This window comes from Mus caroli, unplaced genomic scaffold (genome assembly GCF_978045245.1).
Source record: "Mus caroli unplaced genomic scaffold, Mus_caroli_1 scaffold_11, whole genome shotgun sequence".
Lineage (NCBI taxonomy): Eukaryota > Metazoa > Chordata > Mammalia > Rodentia > Muridae > Mus > Mus caroli.
The window spans coordinates 70,507,217-70,530,821 of NW_028227266.1; the positions used below are offsets into that span (position 1 = coordinate 70,507,217).

The 23,605-nt window shown below is 39.7% G+C and overlaps 1 protein-coding gene across 10 annotated transcripts in view; it reads right to left on the reverse strand.

The window, feature by feature from the left end:
* Positions 1-649: 649 nt before the first annotated feature.
* The window catches only part of Tcf12 (transcription factor 12), a 269,146-nt gene continuing 246,190 nt past the window's right edge, over positions 650-23,605 (reverse strand). For 3 of the 10 annotated variants that reach the window (XM_085844774.1, XM_029481234.2, XM_085844773.1), the window contains 5 exons: positions 16,243-16,357; positions 15,895-16,057; positions 13,731-13,963; positions 7,225-7,378; positions 653-4,006 (listed from right to left, as the gene is read on the reverse strand). In XM_085844774.1, the coding sequence (XP_085700900.1) occupies positions 7,236-7,378; positions 13,731-13,963; positions 15,895-16,057; positions 16,243-16,357 (654 nt within the window). In that variant the 3' untranslated portion in view covers positions 653-4,006; positions 7,225-7,235. Of the gene's footprint in view, positions 4,007-7,224; positions 7,379-13,730; positions 13,964-15,894; positions 16,058-16,242; positions 16,358-23,605 lie in introns of all 10 variants that reach the window. The other 7 variants (XM_085844777.1, XM_021172003.3, XM_085844776.1 and 4 more) reach the window with 4 other exon arrangements.

A 23,605-nucleotide genomic window follows, 5' to 3' on the forward strand; every position in this document is an offset into this window, starting at 1 on the left:
CCCTGGCATCTGCTTCCTGGGAACCCTGACTGACAGCACTACCCATCCTACAATGGTACTGGGCAAAGCCTATAGGCTTACTCTACTGGAATATGAATGTTAAATAATAAATCTTCAGCCAGTGTGGAGCACACACCTTTAATCCCAGCACTCGGGAGGCAGAGGCAGGCAGATCTTTTGGTCTACAATGCAAGTTCAGGGCAGTCAGGGAGACAGACAGAAGCTCTGCTTTGAAAAACTACAAACAAATCTCCAATAAATCAAGAATGGAAACTGGAAAGAAGTGCTAGCTTTTGCTGGAGGACCGTAGAAGAATGCAGATTCCCACAAAGATAGGCTGCCATCTCCTGGGGTTGTAAGTCACTGCCCACAGTATGGCTGAAGAGGAATCACCCAGGAACTGGTTGAAATATTATTTATTTAAAAAGTATTCATAGAGTACTTACTATGTGATAGGGACCATTGTAAGAGCTTTCCATATATTTGTTTCATTCAAAACTTAAATAACTCTTGAACAGCTCTCCATTTTCCAGATAAGGAAATGGAATCAATTAGATGTTGAGCTCGGATCTGAATCAACTGACTGATGCTAAAACTAACACCCTTTAGCTAAACACACACACACACACACACACACACACACACACACACACACACACACACACACACACCTACCTTCCATGATAACTATTTAAAACAATTGAATTTCTAAGGAAGAAAAATAATTCATGAACCAGAGAGAAATGGGTGAAATAGATATGAAAGTGAGACTACTAAGTCAAGTTCCTTAGACACTACACAGAGGGAAGAGAATTGAAGGCAGGTAGGGCTTGAAGAAAAGTTTTAAGTCTTGACTTGCTCTCAGTGCGCTTGGACACAGGATGTGCCTGGGGGCTCCTTCCTACAAACCTGTTAATGAGGTAAGGAGCTCTCCGGATCCCATCTCACTTCAAACATCAACTATTTTCTTCCTGCATGGAGCTTTTAGTTTATCATTTAGTATGAAATCAAACTACTAAATTTATACTTATCAAATTACACAAGAAGCAAGATGATCTGTTAGGCCTCACATAAAAATCGAATTTCAAAATCCATCAAAAGATGTGATTTGTCAAGATCCTGAGAGGACTCAGCCTCCTCGTGCAAAGGAGATCCAGGTGGTTCCTATCTCAGGCTACCCATGAAGTCCTCACAGTAGTCAATGCATACACGTATGTATACATGCATGCATGGATGTGGTGTTAACAACAGATGGAAGAGCTTTCACTAATGCTGCCCCCCTCCCCCTATTTTGGCAGGTTTGCTTGCTTATTTATTTTTTGGTTGTAGGCAAGAGAAAAAGAGACTTGAAAAAGCTGTGAATGCTTTAAGGGTCCTTTCCCATCGTCTTCATTCTTCTCTAGATCTGCAAGAAGAGATGTTCTTTACTACCGACACGGGTTTGCTCGACCTTCAGGAAAAGACTTAAGGTTAGTGTCAGTAGAAAGGGCAAGAGTAGAGCTGTGCAGGCCCGGGGTGTCATCTTAGCTTGCCCAGCCCCATCTGTCCTGCAGGGTCACCCGTGAAGCACAATTAGTGTAGACAGGAAAAGCAGTTCCAGCCTTTCTGGGAGGAAGGAGATAGAGAAAAGAAAACAAAATACATTATCCTGTGGGAAACAGGAGTGTAAAAAACTCACTAGTTTACTATGTTAAAAAAAAGGATGGCACATTTATTGCTACATAAATGTTATATACATACTGTGTTTTCTGTTACAGCGACAGAAAAAAGAAATTTGAACTTCTTGCTGCTGGTTGAAAGGTTTATCAATAATACCTTGAATTTGACACAGAATACAAATCTGCAATAAACCAACAATGGAAACTGGAGAACAAGATGAAAAGCAGCTCATCTCCAACAATTCGCTCTCACAATACTCCATAGGAACTACACGGTATGCTAGAACCTACTATGCTCTTAAAATGCTATTGTAAATTTCTGATATTAATGAACAGGTTATGGTAAATAACCCTACATTTTCTTTAACTACCTAATATAATAAAATAAAGTAAGAAACTTTTTACTGAAAACTTTTGATTTCAAAAATCTAGAAAGAGTAATATTTAGAATTCAAGAAATTTTCTTACAAGATTATTGTATAAAAGACTAGCTACAGTGAAAAATAAGCCAAATGTTTTTTTCTTTCTATTTTATGAAGGAAAGCTTCTGGGCATACTGCAAAGTCTAATATAGCGAAAAAGACGACAAGCTCTGAAGAAAAAAGGCCAGGCAGTGGCTTATGTTCACTCACACATCATAGCAACAACTGCTGTTTTAGCTGATTAACACTGAAATGAAGAACAAGGCCACAGATAGAGTCTGATCTAACTGGAGAACATATACAAATTAAGGTATGCAAATTAAGTCCACTAAGTTCGTCAAAGACTGACGTGTTCGACAGAGTCCTGATGGAGGATCTGAAGTGCTGTCTTAATGTTTTTTGTTCTTTCAAAATTCTCCGGTGTCTCTAAGTTACAGAACAACTTGGGATTTTTCTTCTGTGCAGACTGCCACTGCTATTGGCTCTAAGGAGTTACTTAGCCAAGACCATCATGCTCAGCATGTTTTTCTCTCCCAGGGTGCTGTGGTGGAAGACAGATTTCATGGAAGTTTAAAGTGATTACTGTGTCTTAAAAACAACTGTAAAGGATTAGAGACAGAGGGTGCCTTAATGCATAATGCTAAGACAGACTGACAGGTACAGCTTGGTGCTAATCTGGCTCTTCTTGGGGTGGGGGCAGGTGGTTTGCAGGTGATTAAGTCACCCTCCTGCCCCACCCCCCACAGACCAGCCAACTCAAAGGACAGAAGTAAAGCTAGGGTAAGGAACCGTGACCATTGCTCTTGGATTCCATGGGTAATTAGCCTCGGAGTGGTTGAGTGCATTCATCACACTGCCTGTCCCGGAGTCTACCGGGTTTTGTTATGCTCACCATGAAAAGTCATCTTTGTATTGTACTGAATGCATTTTGTGCTTACTTAACAGCTAACACTTTACAAGTACTATATTGTGTAGTACTTACTGCTCGGAAAACAAAGCAATTCCTAAAAAGTAAACTCTCCCTTGTAGGTTACACTTCTTGCTATTATAGCTTTACTATGAAACCTAGAAGCCTGAAAAGTCTTAGTGATTATTAGAAATAAAGCAATGTTTATTTGGGGGCAAATCCAGGGGACAAAACTTCCCCTTTCAAAATATTAGCTAGGCTATGGTCACAGATGGTGTCTGCTTATCACTTCAAGGACATGAACAAAGCATACAGGACTGCAAGGAGGGTTCTGGACTGTGACCATAAACTATGCAGACTCAGATCAAATATAACACCCACAAAGAGAAAATAAAAATGAGTGAAAAAAACAAGAGAGAAATGCTATACCAAGTAATATTTTCCTATTTCATGGAAATCACTATTCATATGGCGAAGGTCGGAGAGGGCAACAAAGGACTCCCTTCCTTTTTAAGACACTAACAGGTATGCCGGGAATGCTAAGGGCCAATGGTTGCCACTGCTCTGTGAACAGCTTTAACAATGCTGGCATCAGCTGAGTGTGCATCAGCTTCCCACATGAACCTTTCCCTTTATATGTAGACCTCACAGTTCCATAACAATAAATAAAATTTGTAGTTACAATGCATTTGTCAATTCAGTTTAGGCACAAGGCAACTTCCACGTTGAGTGGAGAGATGAGACAGTCTCTGATTGTGCAGAAGCGACACACTGATTACAGCAGAGTGATATGCTGCAAACACCTCACGGCCGACGGTCTCTGCTGAGCTTCCTATCCTCACGTCTGATGGAAGTGCTGACCAGTTGCTTTGATCACAGGATTACATATGAGTTTCTGGTTTCAAGTGTTTTGCTTTTTCTTCTCCCTCCTGCCAGGTCTGTGTCTTCAGATAATCTGAGTTGTCCAAATCTTTATGAGGAGAGGTCACCTTCTATTTAGCCTACTGATGACTCTGGAACTGTGACAGGGAGGAAGAGGACAGTTAGTATATTTGATTATAAAGTATAACAATTATTAAAAATAACATTACAAATCCCAGTTATTGTTCATTATACTTAGGTTTGCACTAGGCCAGTTCAAGTGACTTACTCAAGAGCCTTTAGGCATCAGAAGTCCCTCCTGATCTGAAAGGCTATGGCCCAAGATCCTCACTGGATGCCTGAAACTCTGCACATTCTCTTACTTGCACTGTGATTTTTTTCCCCCTATACATAAATGCTTAGGATAAATTTACAAGTTGGGCATAGTAATACACGGGCAACAATAAACAATAAAACAGAGCACATAACATTATTATAAGTCTATGTTTTCTTTTTTGAGACAGGGTCTCACTATGTATCTCTGGCTGGCTTAGAATTTGCTATGAAGACCAGGCTAACTTAGAACTCACAATCCCTGCATCTGCCTCAGAGTGCTGGGATTAAAAGGATGTGCCACCATGCCCAGCCTTCATTGGAAATTGTTTATGGATTACTGTTGGCTCTAAGTAACTGGAATCATGGAAAGTGAAACTTCCAAGGAAAGGGACTAGGTCTGTAATTGCAAGAGTTTTACCGTGTGTGTACAGGGAACCTTCTGATTAAACGTTTGTACATCACCTTAGTCAGCCAATTATGCAAACTTTCATGCTGGGAGCAGGTGAGCTGGCAATACCCGACCTTAGAGTCCACCCACTCAGCAGTGTGACCACAGCACTCCCTCATCGCTGTACCCAGCCCACCATGTTAAGTTAATGGTTTATATTTATATTTATTTCTCCTCAACAGAAAGTTATGAAGTCTTAGCTGTAGGCTCCCACTAAGTATATATCTAAAGAATTTAAGAAATAGATGGGCAGTGGTGATGCATGCTTTTAATCCCCATACTCCAGAGGCCGAGGCAGGCAGATCTCTGTGAATTGAGACTAGCCTGATATACAGAACAAGTTACAGGATAGCCAGGGCTGTACAGAGAAACCCTATCTCGGGGAGAAAAAAAAAGATTTTAAGTAATTATCTTATTAGTTCAAACTTTATACATTCATACATTCCTATTACAATGTATATATTAATAATCCTGAAAATGCCATTACTACCTTTTATAGTAGGAATATAATTAGGAAAAATCATATTTCCACTTTCTTATTAGATGATAGGCAATAATACTGTTTGGTAACAGCTGGTGAGATGGCTCAGCGGTTAAGAGCACCGACTACTCTTCCGAAGGTCCTGAGTTCAAATCCCAGCAACCACATGGTGGCTCACAACCATCTGTAACAAGATCTAACGCCCTCTTCCGGAGAGTCTGAAGACAGCTACAGTGTATTCACATATAATAAATAAATAAATCTTAAAAAAAAAAGTTACTTGGTTTTACATTGGTGACAAATTGTTGGATATTTTTGTATGTTCCCTAAATTACTGTTCCTATTAGTGCAAGTGCAGAAGCACATTTGCCACTGCATGCCTGTGGTGGCCTAGGGACAATGTGCAGAAATAGGTTTCTCCTTCCATCATGTGAACACCGGGGCTTGAGCTCAGGCTGTCGAGCCTGTATGGCAAGCACTTATAACCGCTGAGCCATCTCCTGGGTCCCTCAGTGAGAATGTTTCCTCATTATACAGAAAGATAAGGCTAGAGATCTCAATGCAGCAGGAAGTACAACAGGTAAAGATCTGGAGGTAACTAGGAGAGAACGACAGTAGACAGGGAACAAGACAGGCTCTGCGTCCAGTGTGATGCTGACTGTAAGTTCTTTTCAGTCTGAGGGAAACTCAGCACTTGAGCTTTGTATGAAGCTGTTTCTCATTACTGCTCTTCTAGACCTATCAACTCAAAAAGTCACCTCTGCCCTGAGAAACAGTGGTGTGTTTTTATCGAAAGACACCAACATTTATTTATAAGATGGATTCATTACTTTCCTAGACTCTGTTTTCTATAGAATACAGGGCAATGGCTTGCCTTCTAGAGAATGTGTGAATTAACAAGCTCTTGCCTGAGGACTCTGTGACTACAGGATGACTGGAGGTATCTGTGGGCAGTGGTTTAGCGTTCCCTCCAGGATGCTGCTGTTACAGTGATAACTGACTACCAGCACGCTGACCTATCTTCCTTTTCTCCTTTTCCACTGCAGTCTAATTTGATCCTAGGAGTGGTGGCATAAACCAAATCTGACATTAAAGAGCAGTTTACTTAGTAGCTATTCTATCAAATTCCAGACTTTTACCTCAAAATGAGAAACTATATTTGGTATAATTTCTGCTTCCATCCATTTGCCTCTACTACTTTAAATCTGTTGAAAAATATAAGAAAATAATTATATAATGCTTAAGGCAGGTTATAAACATGAAGTTATGGTTGGGAGTGGTAGCACATGCCCTCAATCCCAGCACTTGGGAGATAGAAGCAGGCAGATCTCTGTGAGTTCAAGGGCAGTCTGGTCTACAGAGTAAGTTCTAGGGCCAGAGAGGGTTACGTAGTATAGCCCTGTCTCAAAACAAACAAACAAACAAACAAAAAAAACACCCAAACATTCTAAAAATGAAATTACCAGTTCTACTCTTAATCCATGCTGCTAGTTAAAATGCTAGTTTGAAATGTTTAATTATAGCTCACACTGATCAGCTTCTTAAAAATTAACTTTGCAACTAAGCCTTTGTAAGTAAAACTCCAGCAGAGAGGGCTGCTTTGGGTTTACCACCTCACGTCTTTACATTCATCCATCGTGGGTTCTAGAGTGTGCTCAATTCATGACTAGAAGAGCACAGCAGCTGCGTCTCACAATCTCCATCCAAGGACCCACGTGGAAGTGTACAGTAATAGAAAAGAGTCGAACCCATACTTATGACAAGAAGAAGTGGAGTGAGGGTGGGAACAGGGACAGTTTGAGAAAGGAGTCACTGTGATGTCCTCTTCTTGGAGCATGATGAGCACACAACACATGCCGACTCAGACCTGGCATTTCTTTATGAGCCATCAGCTGTTCAAACAATGTAAACAGTAAGTGCTCTAAAATGACACTGGCTTTGATAAGACAAGAGGAAGGCCCATAGATCATTGTATTCCCAATTACATAACTTTACCAAATTATTTGTGGCCTTTACAATCACCAGGGCCCACCATAGAGAGCTGCTATGCAGTTCTAACCACTGTAAAATAAAGTGATATCCTTGATCTTCCCTCTCAGACCCATACTCACCTGGCTGATGTTTACAGATGACCCATAGGGTTGGTAGACTCACTAAGCCCAGGATGGGTTCCTGGCAACGTGGTGGGCGGCTCTGCTGACGCAGCAGAGACTTTTTCTTCTTCTCTTCTCTTAAGGCAGGCTGCTTTGGGGTTGAGGTTCCTCTCTACAGGAGAAGGAGAGAGCTAGCATCACTATTTAAAAAGGCAAACCAAGGGACTGGAGCTGGGGTAAGGCAGGTGGCAGTGAGGCTGGATCTCTAGGCCTGACTGGTGTCTGTTGGCAAGGCTAGCCTCTAATTCGTGGTTATCTTCCTGCCTAGGCCACCAAGGCAGGCTAAAGACTCTTAGGTCTTAAGTTGAACAAACTGCTGTTGTTCTTTCTGTGCGGATGATCAATCTCTGTGGCTTCATTTTTATATTAAATCTAATTTACAGAGGCAGCCATGCTAGGCTCACACTAAAACTTTAGTATTAAATGAGATGCCAGAATTCTTTGTAACTACTTTGTATTTTTCTCTATCTTTGATTATTATTTCATCTCCTAGTCGTTTGCTAATCTAGGCAAATGCTATTATCAATCAAGTTTTCCTTAGAGTCCTGCTATGACAGAGTACACTGAGTTGATATGAAGGCCTGATACTCAATTTATACCCAGAAAGACATCTGTGTTGTACCTCAAATTTACCAGTTGAGAAAACTGTCCCTTTGTGGGAAGCACATGAACGCAAGGGAGGCTGATGACTATGGCCTGCCTTCCTGTCCTACTCTGATACAGCATATGCTTATAGCAGAAACAAAAATTATGTAAGAAACCGCCATAAGCAAGATACCTATGCTTACTTTTTTTCTTTCTTTCTTTCTACAACATAGAATAAGATGGCAGAATTCTTTATGTGGTTGTGTTATATCAAGGAAGGGGCTAAAACTTTTGATAAAAGATAGCCAAGATATAATGTCTTGGAGAAGTCATAAGAACAGGGCTACCATAAGAAATAAAAGGCGGGGCTGGCCAGTTAGCGCAGTAGTAAAAACGCTGGTCAATCTTGTTGAGGCCCAGAGCTCAAACCTTAGTATCCACATGATGGCTCAAAATTGTCTATAACTGTAGATGAATGTGATCTGATGCCCTCTTCTGGTGTGTAGATATAAATGCAGACAAAGACTCTGCCTGTCTCTGCCTCCGAAGTGCTAGACCACAAAGTCCAGCAGATACTGCATTTTTAAAATGTCATATTTTCTAGAAATGGGTGCTTGGCTCAATGCTCCTAGCACAGCTCTCTGTTAATGTTTCCCCTTCTAAGGAAGGTAAGTGTATTTGAATGTGTACATTTTTAGTGCCTACCTGTAGTCCACATCTTAGTTTTAAAAAGAAAAGGGCTTTATTGTGGTAAACCCAGTTGACTCTATGGACTTCAATTGACACAGAATTATATTAATACCAGTTTACATTCTGCTTCTCTAAGACCCAGCATTTAGGGGAAAATGCATAAAACCTATATAATTATGAGGAGAATTAATGAAAGAAGAAAAGTACTAATTATTCGTTACTTATTAAGGATTTCTGGTAGGTACATATGGTATGTTTGTCATTTAGATAAAAAATATTAACATGAGGCTGGAAAGAGGGTTAAGTGGTTAGAACATACACTGTTTTTGTGGAATGGCTTATAACTATGAATAACTCCGGAGATGGGGGCTGGGGGGGGGGCAATGTCTCTGGCATCCTTGGGCATTGGCACTCACATGCACATACCCATGTACATAACTAAAAATAAATCTTTAAAATACAACACTGGTTTTCTTTTCCCTGTTTGTAGTTCTGGGATGAACTCATGGTCTTATGTATGCTCAGATTGTACTTTAGCACTTAGATGCATATAACAACCCAAGGGTTGCTTTCTCAACAGGAAACTATCTCTGCCTAAGAGGAAGAGCTTGTCTTTTGATAGGTATCGTGGAATTGTTGAGACAATGGTCTCATGACCAAAGACTAAGGGTAAATGAGAATGTCAACTAAAAGAACAAAGTGAGACTTGAAGGTTTTCAAAAGGGAACAGGCTCTTATTTCTCTTCTAGTGGACCACTGCTCTGAGATAACTATGACTCCTTTCATAATAAGACCTAGGGGCCATATTGTAATAGTTGAGAAGAACCGAGAGCCTCCAGTTTGACAAAGAATAGTTAGGACTAGAAGGAAGAGACTATTCTAGCAGACTCTACTTAAGGTATCCACAACTTTGATAACAGCAGCAACAGCAACAACAGCAGAAGCAGCAGCAGCAGCAGCTCCAAGGCCTATGTCACTTTCTTATATCCTTGATGTAAATGAACAGCCCTGACCAATGTGCTACATAGCCAGGAAGGTCTGATACAAATCTAAGTGGAACCAGATTCCTATATTTTCATCAAGAGCTTTATCTACTGAATTTTTGGCTAATTGAACAGTCACTTCTTTACATTATTAGGCAAAGCAAATATCCATGCTATTATGACCATGGAGATAAATGCAAAGACAAGAATTTTATTGATAGTTTACTTATATAGCTGTTCTTGTAGTTAACAGCTGACTTATTTTTTCCTTCATTTTTAATAATGAAATCACAATCTTACTCAATGTTGTGACACACCAACAAAAATGCCTATTAGTATGTTTTCATTTTAAAAAAAGATTTATTTATTATTATATGTAAGTACACTGTAGCTGTCTTCAGACTCAACAGAAGAGGGCGTCAGATCTCATTATGGATGGTTATGTGCCACCATATGTTTACTGGGACTTGAACTCAGGACCTTCAAAACAGCAGTCAGTGCTCTTAACTGCTGAGCCATCTCTCCAGCCCATTTTCATAAACCCTCAAATACATCGCATTATTCATTAGTTTCATTTCTTTACCTGAGGCTTTTTACCCCCAGGTAAGCACCCTCTAGGCCAGTAAGTTAACACAGGGTTTTGTAAACTGACTTGCCTACACAAGAGCTTTCCTGGGTCTCACGGCTTTATTTTTCCTGTGTGTGTTCCTACTGGCAAGTCTATGATCCAAATGCTTTCTGAGATATACATGGGAAGTGGGTTTGTGAAGGTATCCCTCTACTGTTTCAAGAATCTAGAAATGTCCCAAACTGATAACACTGGAATCTTGTTTCTCTGTTTCTAGATGATTTAAACTTTGTCCCTAGAAGCTTTAGGATAATCCCTAGTGTGCTGAAATCTCATGATCATGTTCTTTATCCTCAGGTCTTAAAAATATTGTCTATGTGCACACAGGGTGTATGTGTGTCCTATATGGATGCTGAAGAACAGCTTACAGGAGCTGGTTTTCTCCTTCAGCCTGGAGGTACCCTTCAGGGATCAAACTCAGGTTGTCAGGCTTAGGAGCTCATGCTTTTAACAGTTAAGCTATCCTGCTGGTTCTACCCTCAGGTCATATTTAAACCATTCTTTTTAGCATAATGTTAAATCCTAACCTTGAGACAAATATTGTGCAAGACGTAGAATGAGCTTGTCAGTTACCACTACTGTACCTACTTTCCACCCCATGCCTATTTTTGTTCTTTTGTCCTTTTGCATTAATGCCATTTTAATTCATTTTAATGGCCAACAGAAAGAGTGGAGTATTATCAGTACACATATCTGCCACGTTTGATCACTTCCTTGCAAATCAATATCCTGGGGTTGGGGTCTGGATACATGTTTAAAAGAAGACCGCAGATAATTCTGGTACCAGCCAGACCTAAGAACCACCATCACTCTCCATTCTCCTCCACTCTTATCCAAAACAGTGAGCTGAAGGAGCTGATGTGTGAGTGGGTTTGGGAGGAAGAAGTCTTTGATCACCTACTGAATCTGTGTAAGATGAGAATACAAACTTGGACCACAATGAAATTTTCTAGGAAGAGAAATGGCTAGGCTACTGTCAACAATCATTGTGACAATGGAAATGCTTAAATGGCAATGGCAGAGATTAGATGGAGTTTTGTACAATGAATGTGAAACAAAGCACAAAAAGTGTTCTGGGAGAACCCCAAGATGACTGCTAGCCCTAAGTCTGTCTGCCTTAGGAGGCTCCACATTGAGGTTGGTCAGATAGTAAGCCAGGTAAACAAAGTATGTCTTTACAGAAACTGCTGGCTCAGGACTGCAGGTGTACTGAGCCTTCCCAACATCCCAACTTTTGCAGATTCAGTCTAGGCGAATATAACTACACCAAGCTTAGAAGACACTGCCAAGGATTAGGCATAGGCACTGGGAGCTGATGAGATAAGGGGCAGAGGGCATCTGAATGCTTTTCAAGGAGTTGTAAGATAAGGGCTCTGCTAACCCCTGACACTAATAATGGTAATTTGCTACGCTTGCAGACAGGAACCTAGCATAACTGTCTTCTGAGAGTATTCATCCATCACCTGATAGAAACAGATGCAGAGACGCACAGCTAAATGAGGCAGAGCTCGGGAGTTTTATGGAAGAGTAGAGGGAAGGAATGAGGGAGGCAGTGTGGTCAAGGACACCACAAGAAGACCTACAAAGTGAACTAACCTGGGCCCATGAGGGTTCAGAGACTGAACTACCAAACAAAGAGTATGCATGGGCTGGACCTAGTGCCCTTACACCTATGTAGCAGGTGTGTTGCTTGTTCTTTAAGTCAGCCCCCTAACAAATGGAGCAGGGGCTGCCTATCTCTACTGCGGCCTTTCGATTCCTGTCCCATGGCTGGGCTGCCTTGTCTGGCCTCAGTGGGAGAGAATGAGCTTAGTCTTACTGTGACTTGATGTACCTGAGTGGGTGGGTACCCACGGATGGCCTCTCCTTCTCTGAGGAAAAGGGGAGCGGGAAGGTGGAGAAGGGTGTAAAGTTGTGCCTGGGAGGAGAGGAGGGTTGGAGGGAGGCTTCAATCAGCTATAAAGTGGAGAAATCAAATAATTAATGGAGAAAAAAAGCAAAAGGCTCTGGGCGCTTCAGGTTGAATAGTCTGAAAATGGAAGAAAAGGCCTTCCTGGGATTAAAGCAATCCTTAGGACAGTTGGAGTTTAGTGTGTCTAAAGTTCACTCATCTCTAATCAGTCAAAAACTCCTCAGAGTTGACAGCTCATAACATGTGAAAAAGTCAGACCTATACTCATATCATGATAGTTAGGAGGTAGTTTAGTAAGTAGTTGGACAAGCCTAGATGTCCTCTCAGACTTACTTTTTCTGCTTTAAGGACCTGCAGAGGGCTGCTGCAAAGTCAAATGCTACAAATGAACACAGTCCACCTGTGAAATAAAAGGTTTCTAACTTTCTTACAAATAATGAAACATTTCTCATTTTAATGACTTGCATCTGAGGCTAGGCATCACCACTCTCAAAAGTTCTAAAAACACAACCCTGCCGAGCATGGTGGCGCACACTTTTAATCCCAGCTCTTGGGAGGCAGAGGCAGTCGGATTTCTGAGTTTGAGGCCAGCCTGGTCTACAGAGTGAGTTCCAGGACAGCCAGGGCTACACAGAGAAACTCTGTCTCAAATAGCAAAAAACAAACACCCCCCCCCCAAACAAAACACACACACACACAAAACAAAAACAAACAAACAAAACACACACACAAAACCCCAAAACACAAGCATGTCTTCTAGCTCGTATGCATGGCAGAAATGAAAGGGCGTTTCACAGGAATAAATTCTGGCACCTTTGCTGATCACTCAGACGTCTATGCAGACAGAGAAGGTGGCATTAACAGTAAATTGCTTGTGAAATCAGAATGGGATGCAAGACAGGCTGAAAAGAGAAGAATGCACCCAGGACTTCCTCACAGGTGCTCTGCTGTGTTCAGAGTGGGACCAAGCGTTCGTTCAGATACAGCTCAAGAAGGGTGTGTGTCTGAATGACTATGAGAATGGCTGGTGAAGGTCGGACAATGTTCCTGTTCCTGTCAGGTGAGCAGCCACCAGCCTCTGTGTCTCACAGGAGACTGTAATCTGTAAGATCTGTTTTATGGACAGCTATTCTCTAGCACTTCAAGGGTTTTGAACAAGATGAGAACATACCTGATTTTAGGAGCAGGATGACTATGCACCACCATTCCTATACATCAAGCTTACTTATTGGACGGACACAGAAATGAATTTCCAGCTAATGGTAATGATGTAGCTTTCAAGCATTTACCTACCCTACTTCCTTTGTATCCAATACAAACATTTAGATAGATAATCTAACACAAATAGGAGAGAGAGTTGCTCACAAGCAAAGAGACTCGTGGCCCAAAGCCACATTTATTGATTCCTTGCAAAAAGGTTGCAGACGAAACCTTTAAGGAACTGCTGAAACACAGGCCAGAGGGTGGAAGCTCAGGAGGAGAAGCCCCCACTACTTGATAACTGCCCAGCACAGAAGAGGTGTTGTGACGAGTGCCACTAAACAGATGAAGTTTAAAGCCTTTTCAGGATCCCATGATGGCAGACATATTCCGAGAGCTTTCAGATGACTTGCCTAAGCAAAGCACCGTTAACCAGTGTCTGCCGGTCTCTGCTGGACTGACTTACCCCTGACTTGCTGTTCTAGACTAAGGATGACTGCCACAGCCTGATGAAGAATGAGAAGTTTTGTCTGAGGTTTTTCACTCTTCAAATGAAGCTGACACATTCGGCCAAGCTCCTTGAATGCCTCATTAATATCCCGCACGCGCAGGCGCTCTCTGGCATTGTTAGCCATCCGCCTTTCCTTCTCCCTTTCGATTTTCTGTTCTGGATTCAGATCCTCGTCTTCATTGGTACTGCTAGAAAAGAGGAGCAACAGTATTTATGAGCTTCTCTATAAATATGCTAATTGTGCCAAATTATAAATTATAATGATGGAATGGAAATTAAAATCCCTACTAGACAGGAGCAACAGCTGTACTTAATGTGACTGGAAATGCCCTTCCTTTCTTCAATGTACCTGAACAGTCATTTAGTTAAGCTTTACCACATGTATGTTAATACATTTTCATCGCACATTTTAGCATAAAGGCCTCTCCAAGAAAGCAAATTATTTGTAAATAAGAAACAAAACTAAATTCTACTACCTTGTTATTCAGACTGGATCCAAAGATCAGCATTACCAGGACCAGTTCAACACATACTTTCAACTTCTACCCTTAGTCCATTAGCAGGCCCCACTGATTCAAATGTACTAAGTGCTGAGCTCCTGTCCCAGAGCATGAGTACATCACGCCTGCTTGTCATTTCATGACTCTGCAAGTCACCTACTACACAAAGGACAGAAGACACAGAGGGCCTCAAAACATAGGTAACTATGATGATGAAAAAAATCCAGGAGAATGGGAATAAAAAAATCTTTTTGAAGGACAGACTGACTTATGTATTATCTCTGGTTATTTGGTACTGCAACAGTAGAACTGAGCAGCTATGAAACAATTTGGTCCATAAAACTGTAAGTACCTATGTTCTGCCCCTTTATAGCAGAAAAGTCTGTTGACTTTTAATGGATATGGAAAGAAGGATGCAAATTATCTGTTAAAATTTGTTCAGAATAATAAAACGATGAGTTAGGTTGCTTAGGAGAAGTAGTCTTAGAATTCTCTGAATTTACTTTCTCACTTACATTCTTCACATGAGTAAGATGCATATTAAACCCACAGCACTGCTAAGATTCATTTTTCTCAAGAGAGACACGTAGGCTTTGAAAGCTATGAGGATGTCAAAGGCAAAGAAGCTCTTTGTTAGGTGTATAAGTGGGAGAAAGGGCCACAGATGGCTTCTGCTAGTTCTATAGTTTCAATCTCCTCTGCATCATAATCTAGCACACAAAATGGGTATTTTAAATATCATTAGCTGTATGTGATAGATACATCATCAATAAATGACTCAGACACCAGAAAGTAGGATGCATTTAAAAACATTCATGCTGGGCTTGGTTGATCATGTCTGTAATCCCAGCACTTAGAAGACTGAGGCAGGGGAATCATGAGCTCAAGATCAGCCTAGTTACAATGTCTGAAAAACAATACTACAGATATGTGTGCACAAACAAAATCACCTAATTTTAATGTAGAACTAAAAAAAAAAAATCTAAAGGAAGATATACAAATTATTAGAAACTAATGTCCAAATTCATGCTTGAAAGAAAATCAAGTTCAATTTCTAGAAAACTCTACCTAAGAGTATCACTTTATCTGGAAAACTTTCTCTTTTATATTTTTCTCAAATTACTGCTGAAATCAGAGAATAGCAAATCCCTATGAAGAACAAAAAGGTAAATATTTCCTGTTTTGTGAGACAAATGGTATCTGTGTCAACTACTCAAATCTGCCACTGTAAGCAAACCCAGCTACAAATAACATGAAACCAAAGCATATGGTGGTTCTGATAATAACACATAATGAGCAACAGGCTGGTGCTTGCATGAACCACACTAGATTTTGCCATATACTTTGTTCTTTAACAGATCAAATATTTATTGGCAGACGTACAACAACAGTCATTGTCTTTTTTATAAACTATGGGCAACTAAGAAGCGATAGGCAGTTCTTTTTTATATGATGACACAAAGAGGTGTGAAGATGAAATGGGTAAATATATATCAATCAATCAAACAAACACACACACTACCACAGTCTGGCACCTAGAATGTAGCTGGTTATTATGAATGCATGTGCTAAGCCTTTTTTCTCCCAGAGAACATGTGAGCTCTAAGGGCTGGATATACCTTGTTCTGCCCCTAGATGAGACCTTGATGTCTTTCTGGGAGGACTCATCATCTGATTTCATGTCATCTGATGAAGGAGGTTCATGAAGGTTTTCATCTTTTTCTTTGTTTTCAGTCTTGATTTCTGTTGGAACAACACTTCCAGACTGATTTTGTACACCACCTACCGAAGAGGCAAAGGAAACATAAAACATAAGTCTAGATTCACCAAGATGGTACAAGCTTTCTAGAGGTTAAATACCCCTTAGGGTTATGCTGTAAAAAACCTTCTGGAGGCAAGGGAAAGTCCGTTATGTAGACCCAGAAAGAACTTCTCAGAAATTAGTGGTCAAAAATGAAAAAAGTCACCTCTGAAATTTTCTGGTGTTTTATGGTTCAGTTCTGTGTTTGAGGCAGCAACCGTACTAGACAGGACCGAATGATTGCCGTTGAGACTGACTGAATCTTCCCGATGTGTTCCGACCTAAAGTGAAAATAATCAGAAAGAAATCAACAGTGGCCAATTTTTTATTTTATTTTATTTTATTTTATTTTATTTTATTTTATTTTATTTTATTTTATTTTATTGTGATAGGCCAGCTGGCACGTTGATCTTGAAATCCTTAATTCAAATGACTCTCCTGCTTCAGTCTTCTGAATAGCCAGGATTACAGGCATGCACTACTTCATTTGGTTTTAAGTCTTATACAGGAATTTATAGAGAATATAGTACTATTCATCTGAATTTAACAACTCTTTTTTTGGGGTGTCACGTTTTCTGAATTTTGGCTAACATTTCAAAATACTTGACAGAAATAAAATATTTGAATTCAGATATTATTTACAAAATACGTTTCAAAATTTATAATCCATAGAGTATAGTTAGGAAAAGCCAAAAGGGCTGCCAGTGAGTTCCACATTTTAGTCATTATACTGTAACCAGAGGGCTTCAAACAAGCTCTTGGAGATAATATACAAGGTTTGGCATTAGAGAGCTCCATGGACTCGGAAACCTACTGTGTATACCTGCTCCTGTGCTGAGTAAAATAGCCCTGCACTGAAGGTACTAGTGATTTTCATCTAACTGCACCTTCCCATATATACAGCATCTTATTTTTCCTCCCTCTTGCCTGCAATGCAAACCTAAAGTAAGCCAAAGGCTTTATATCTCTGGGTAGTGAAATCCCCATATCTATTTTTAAGCTTCAAACAAACTTAACCCAAGCTATAGCAGACCCAAATGAGAAAGTAAGCATACACAACTACCAACTAACAGATACTGTACTATTTCAAGAGAAACATATCACAAATAAAGCTTTTTCCTAGAACAGCAGCAGACTTGTCAACTAGAATACTAAGCTTTAAACAGTTTACTGCCTGGATTATACAGAAATATTGTTTTTCAACAGATCCTTCAGCCTTAACAAGTTATCATGCACTGAATACCTCAAATAATTAGTGACTGGATTTTACCCTAAGATGTATAAATATCCTTTGTTTTCCTGTAAGCTGAATAAAGAACCTAAGGCAGAGTTTCAGGCCGTTGGGTCATTTGGCAATGGGCCAGATTAGACTATATTAGGTACATATCCACCCCTCTTCTAGAGAATTCTTTTTATCTTTATCCTTATTTTTAATATACTCCATAGCTACTTTCAAAATTAACTTAGAGTTACTCTGTCACTGTTCCCTTTGGATAACAAGACTGTACTGCACCCCCCACCAACATGTAAATTTCACCATGCACTGAAGTCATACATTAAAGCAGGGAGGGCCATAGAAATGATGCACACTTTCAACCTCTTCCCACCTTTGAAAATTTCAGGACTTTAGGTTCCCTGTTCCCATTAAAGACTAGAAAAACCTGAGGGCCTGAGCCTAACAGTCAGTGAAGAAAGACTAACAGGAGAAACTTTCAATGGAGCCATGGGACGCTGTCATAAAGACATCTTGGTCAAGTCTGCCCTTAACACTTACTAGTGCCTTCTTCCTACAGACCACTGAGTGGCCCAAGAGGAAATCTTATTATAGGGGCTCATGAGATGGCTCAGGGTAGAAGTTCTTGCCACAAAAGCCTGAAGACACTGGTGTTCAGATCCCCGGCACCCACATAAAGGCTGGGCGGTATGACAGCAGCTTGTAACCCCAGTGCAAGACAGACAGAGGGAGAAGATCCCCAGAGTAAGATAGCTAGCTAGAGTGGCTGGATTGGTAAGGTCTGAGATCAAGTGAGAGCTCCTGCCTCAGTATATATAAGCCAGGCAGGGGGACACCAGATGCTAACTTCTGGCCTATACACACACACACAATCCCATTTTACAAAAAGATATGAGCTAACTACAATATATAGATGCTAATTTGAAATGTGGGCCTATTTTAAAGGTAAACGGTATGGAGGGACTGTGGCTCAGACAAGCTCTATGAGATAAAGCAGAAGCTGAACTTTCTGTACGTTTGTACGCTTAAAACTTCTCAGGGTTTTGGTAAGAGATGATAAGTTAATTCTTTTTAAAGATTTATTTATTTATTTTATGTATATGGGCACACTGTTGCTGACACACCAGAAGAATGCAATGGATTCCATTACAGATGGTTGTAAGCCACCATGTGGTTGCTGAGAATTGAACTCAGGACCTCTGGAAGAGCAGCCAGGGTGCTCTTAACCACTGAGCCATCTCTCCAGCCCTGATAACTTTTGTTTTTTGACTAATATTCTAAATTACAACAAAAAGAAAATAGCCTTATAAACTTTAAAGTACACAAATATTCACTTTGAATTATACAAGAGAAACCCAGGAACTGCTGAATTCTGTTCAGAGACAATGTATCTGCTGAATTTCCACTTTCTCTTATTTTAATAGCACCATTAAAACAAAACAAAACAAAAAACTTTTTGCACCTTAAATAATAAAAGCATATTCTACTGGTCCTCTTCCTGAGAGAAGCCTCTGCAGCAAAGGGTCATTACCTTTCCTTAAGGAAAATAAGGAAGGAATTAGACTATAAATGCCGGCTGTCTTCTCGCCTCAATGGAACAGTCCAAAGTTATTTTCTTACAGGAACTCACATTACTGGTCTCCAAAAAAATGTCAATTGGCATATGTAGTAAAAATAGAAGCCTTTTAAAAATGGTCTCAGCCTAGAAGGACACTTGAAGTCAGGCATTCCCGTGCTAATGCAGCCAGCAGAAACCTTTTCTGGGTAACCCGATTCCCTTTGCAAATGGCCCTCGTATATTTCCTGAAGACTCTGACTTCCACAGCGTTTATAGTTCTCTTTAACCCTTGCCCACCACATATCCTCCCTTTAATCTGTGGCTTCACATTGACATGGCTGTCTACATGAACAACAGGTGTATAAACAGTTCTTTGTCTGACCCAGAGCCTGTGGGCCAGCCAGATAGGACTATTTTAATTGTTCAACTCGTTAGCATACAGCTGACAGGCTGCTACTGCTGGAGGAGTAGCAGGAAGGCAAATCCGTAGGCCTGCTATATTCTAAATTTCAATTCCTATAAGAACTTCATTTCAGAATAAAAGATCCAACCCACTAGATGACACACTGAATCTTCACAAGCTGTTTACAGCTTGACTTCTGTGGAATAACTTACAAGAAACTTCTTTTCATTTAATCTGGCCAATGACTTTAGCACTCATAATAGAAAAATGTTAAATCTCAGCTGATGAATTAGAGAACAGACTTCAAACTTCTTAATATAAAGTTCTGATTCTGTTCTAATAAATTGTTCATTTGTACTATTTGCTGATTATTGTTTTAATTTAGGTGTTATTAATATATAAACTGACTAAATGATTTTTATATATACACTGTTTAAAAATATTTTGCTGGCTTTATCCATTTGTTTCCTTAATCCTTATTATTTCCTTAAGTGTATAACTTCTATTATTTTCAAAAAAATTCAAAGTAATTTTAAATGTAAAAACATTATTTAAGCCCTTAAAAATTATTTAAAAGTGAACTTAATGAAAATAAAACATTTAGAAGTTTCCATTTAGGGAAAAAAATGAACTGAAACAGTGAGGGTGGGGTGGCTATAAGTATGATTCTTTTTAGACACATAATTCCTATAGTATGGAAACCATACTAGAATTAACTGCTGTCCAAAGGAAAAAATAAGAATATTTAAAGTTAGGAGGGCTGAGAAGATTGGTCACTTGGCCTTGCAAAAGTGAAGACCTGAGGTTACCTCCTTAGAAGACATCTAGGAAGCTGGTTATGGCAACACAGACATAGAACTCTCCTGATGAGAGGTTTACATGGTGAAGCTTTGCACCAATGAAAGACCCAGTCTCAAACAAAAGGCAGTGATTAAGAACGCCAGGCGTGGTGGTGCATGGCTTTAATTCCAGCACTTGGGAGGCAGAGACAGGTGAATCTCTTGAGTTTCAGGCCAGCCTGGTCCACAGTGAGTTCTAGGATAGTCAAGGTTATATAGAAAAACCCTATTTTGAAAAAACAAAACCAACTAACTGACCCCAAGGTTGTCTGTTGACATACACATATGTAAAAAAATGAATGTGCAAACATGTGTAGCCAACTTGCCCCACATAAAGATTTCTATTTTATTTTAGTTAAGTTGACAAAAGGCCAAGAAAACTAAGAATAAAATATTATTCTATTTCTTTGACTTCAAAACCCTCAAGGGATACAAAAAAGTAATTAAGAAAAATGCCTGTATTAAATTTCCACAGGTCTTGTAATAATGAAAGTAAGAGACCTATGGAAAAAATTCATTTGTACCATTAATAAAGACCTTTTTAAGAAGTTAAAAGATGTTGTTTCTTATTACTGCACACCACAATACATATTTAGAAGTCAGAGGACAACTTTGTTAAATCATTTCTCTCCTTTCATTTTTAACCTCAGTTCTTCAGGATTATGCTCTCTGGTGACAACTGCTCCAGGGGTACCTTGGTAATCTCAGTAATTTTTAGGAGTGGCATCAAGCTTCAATGGTAAACACAATGACTTCCATCATGCTTGATATATCTGCAGCTGAGATCACAGTCTGATGGACATGTTTTGTGAAAGACAAAGGCACTTGCAGGATGCTACCTCGACGGGCACAGGTATTTACATTCATGCTATAAATAGTAGCCGTACCCTGCAGAGGCATCTGTATCATTTCCAAATAAGATTGATAATTTTTGGTTTTTAAAGTTTTTGTTTAAACTCTTCTGTTAGTGGTTAATTCTTATTTTAAATAAATGAAAGTAAAACTAAAACTAAATTCTGATATTTCAGTATTTCTGAACCCTATTTTAAAGTGAATATAAATCTCTTTAATGTGCATAAGACAGACTCATGTTTTATATTTGACTAAGGCAGGTATGGAGAAATAAAAAAATATAAATAGAGAGTAGTAAATTAAGTAAATGAAAATAATTCTAAAATTAAAAGCAAACATTAAAAAGATGTCTGAAGGCTACCCCAATTATTTAAACAAGAGGGATCCTTCATTCCCAGCTCTTTTTATAAAATGTAATTTATCTCTCAGATAATTTAATTTCTATGTTCATTACATAGCTAGAATATGTTAAAACCCCTTTGTGACTAAACCTCTTTAATTCGTGTAAAAGTAATCTTTACTCACCTGATGTAACTGTCATTTAGAACTCACCTTTTCTAGTTCTTTCTGAAGTCTGGCTGGCTTGTTCACCTTACCTGTTCCGGCCTAAAACCTTCTCCAAATTGCTCTGCTTGACCTCAAACTAACTCTGGCAATCTGTTCTAATCTTCTGGCTCGTCTGTCTTCACCTGTGTCTAACTTGTCTCTCTTTGTAACCTGTCTCTGTAAAACTGTCCCTATAAAAATTGCCTCTGAACTCTACTCCACAGACTCTCATCTCACTGACTCAACTGAACTGACTAACTTTGCTCCACTGCACTGACTTCAACTGACTGAACAGAACTGATGGACTAGAACTAGGTTTGCATGTCTCTGTCTCTTGAGTGCTGGGATTAAAGGCATGTACTACCATGCCTGGATCTAAGCTTTCTTAACCTGAAACTTGCTCTATGCCGTACTGGCCTTGAATTTAGGGGATCTCCTAGCCTCTGTCTCCTGGCATTAAAGGTGTGTCTGTACCCCCTCCAGACCACACAGACCTAGAGGGACTTTGGTTTAGTTAAATGATGCATAGACTTTACACTAACAGTCATCTTGCTTACTAATCTATTTGCTTTATAGGCCCAGAAGATGAGCTACTGTTATCACCTATCTGATACTGGCTGGTCCAGTCCCCACGACCCCCATCCCCCCATGTTCTGCTAGGTTGTTTTCATTTATGTCATCAACTTTTCTTCCATTTCAGTGCATCTTGGTTTATCTTAAAACATCCAAAGTAGTGGCTGATGTGGAGGCTTACATCTTTTAATTCCAGCACTTAGGAGGCAGAGGCAGGATCTAAGTTCAAGACCAGTGCTAACCTAGTCTATATAGTGAATTCCAGGCCAGCCAAGAATACAGAGTTGAGACCTTATCTCAAAGAGGGGGAAAAAAAAATCAAGAAAAAGGAAAACAAATAAGTACAAAAAAGAAAACCCAAACCCCAAATCAAAACCATACCAACCCCGATTTTATATACTGATAAGTCAATTTATGATCAAAGTAAGGAACCGACACAGTAGGTCCATGGATAAATCTTGTTTGTTTGTTTGTTTGTTTAAAAAAAGGACCCCATCTCTGTAATAATGATACTATAATTTAGTTGCGTTCTTTTCCCTCATCTTGTCAAAGGCTCCTTTATTTTACAGTGTCAGAGCTGAGTTGCTGTAGGGATGCAGGTGGAGCTCGATAGTGGACTGCTTTCCCATCAAGCATGCCTTAGACTCAATCCTTATTTTCACCACACAGAGTCAAGCAGTGTGACAGAGATCATATAGTATGCAAAGCCTAAGATAGCTACCATTCCTTTCTTTCCCTTCACGGTGAATGTAAGCTCAGACTTTTCCAAATGCTAGAAAAGAAAGCAGTATCATGTTTAAACCTACAGTTGGGATACTCACCTACAGTGATGCTCTTAGAATAAACCCACTGCACAAACAAAACAGTATTTAAAGGTCTGGTGAGTTTCTGAAGATACTTGTGTCATCAGGATAACTACTCTGAGTTGTAAAGGGAGTGATGAAAATGAAATGTTTTTAAGAAAGATACTTATAAATCCTACAATAAACATTACTTCTGTGGTCATTTTACAAATAACTATTCTTAGATGTCAAACACAAATTTTTACTGTTAAAGAAAAAGTATGGAAAGTAGTTTTGGTACCTAAAACCAGTTTTTCTTTTCACAATTAGACTATATGTTTGTGAAGGACAATAAAAAGAGATTCTTGAAGCTGAATGAAATAGACACAAAAATGTCTCTCTAAATCAAACATCTTGTGAGTACAAGGTGGGTCTTAAGCACATGAGCAAGGCTGTGCCTAGCTGTCTTTGGTCTTAAGTCAGACTCACAGCTAACAAGCTGACCTTGGGAGGATAAGAGATGAGCACTGGCTCTCCAAGGGGGTCAGATTGTGTCAGATGCTTTCTGAGTATAAGCCCTGAAGCAATGTATGATCTCTATAACTAAAGTACTGCTGACTGCATATGTATAAGGCAGAGACCTGGTTAGACACCGGAGGCAATGTATTTAGCAGTCCTGTGCCCTCTAAAGATAGTAAGAACTGACAAAATCGTGATACACACTGCGCAACAGCTTGGGCTT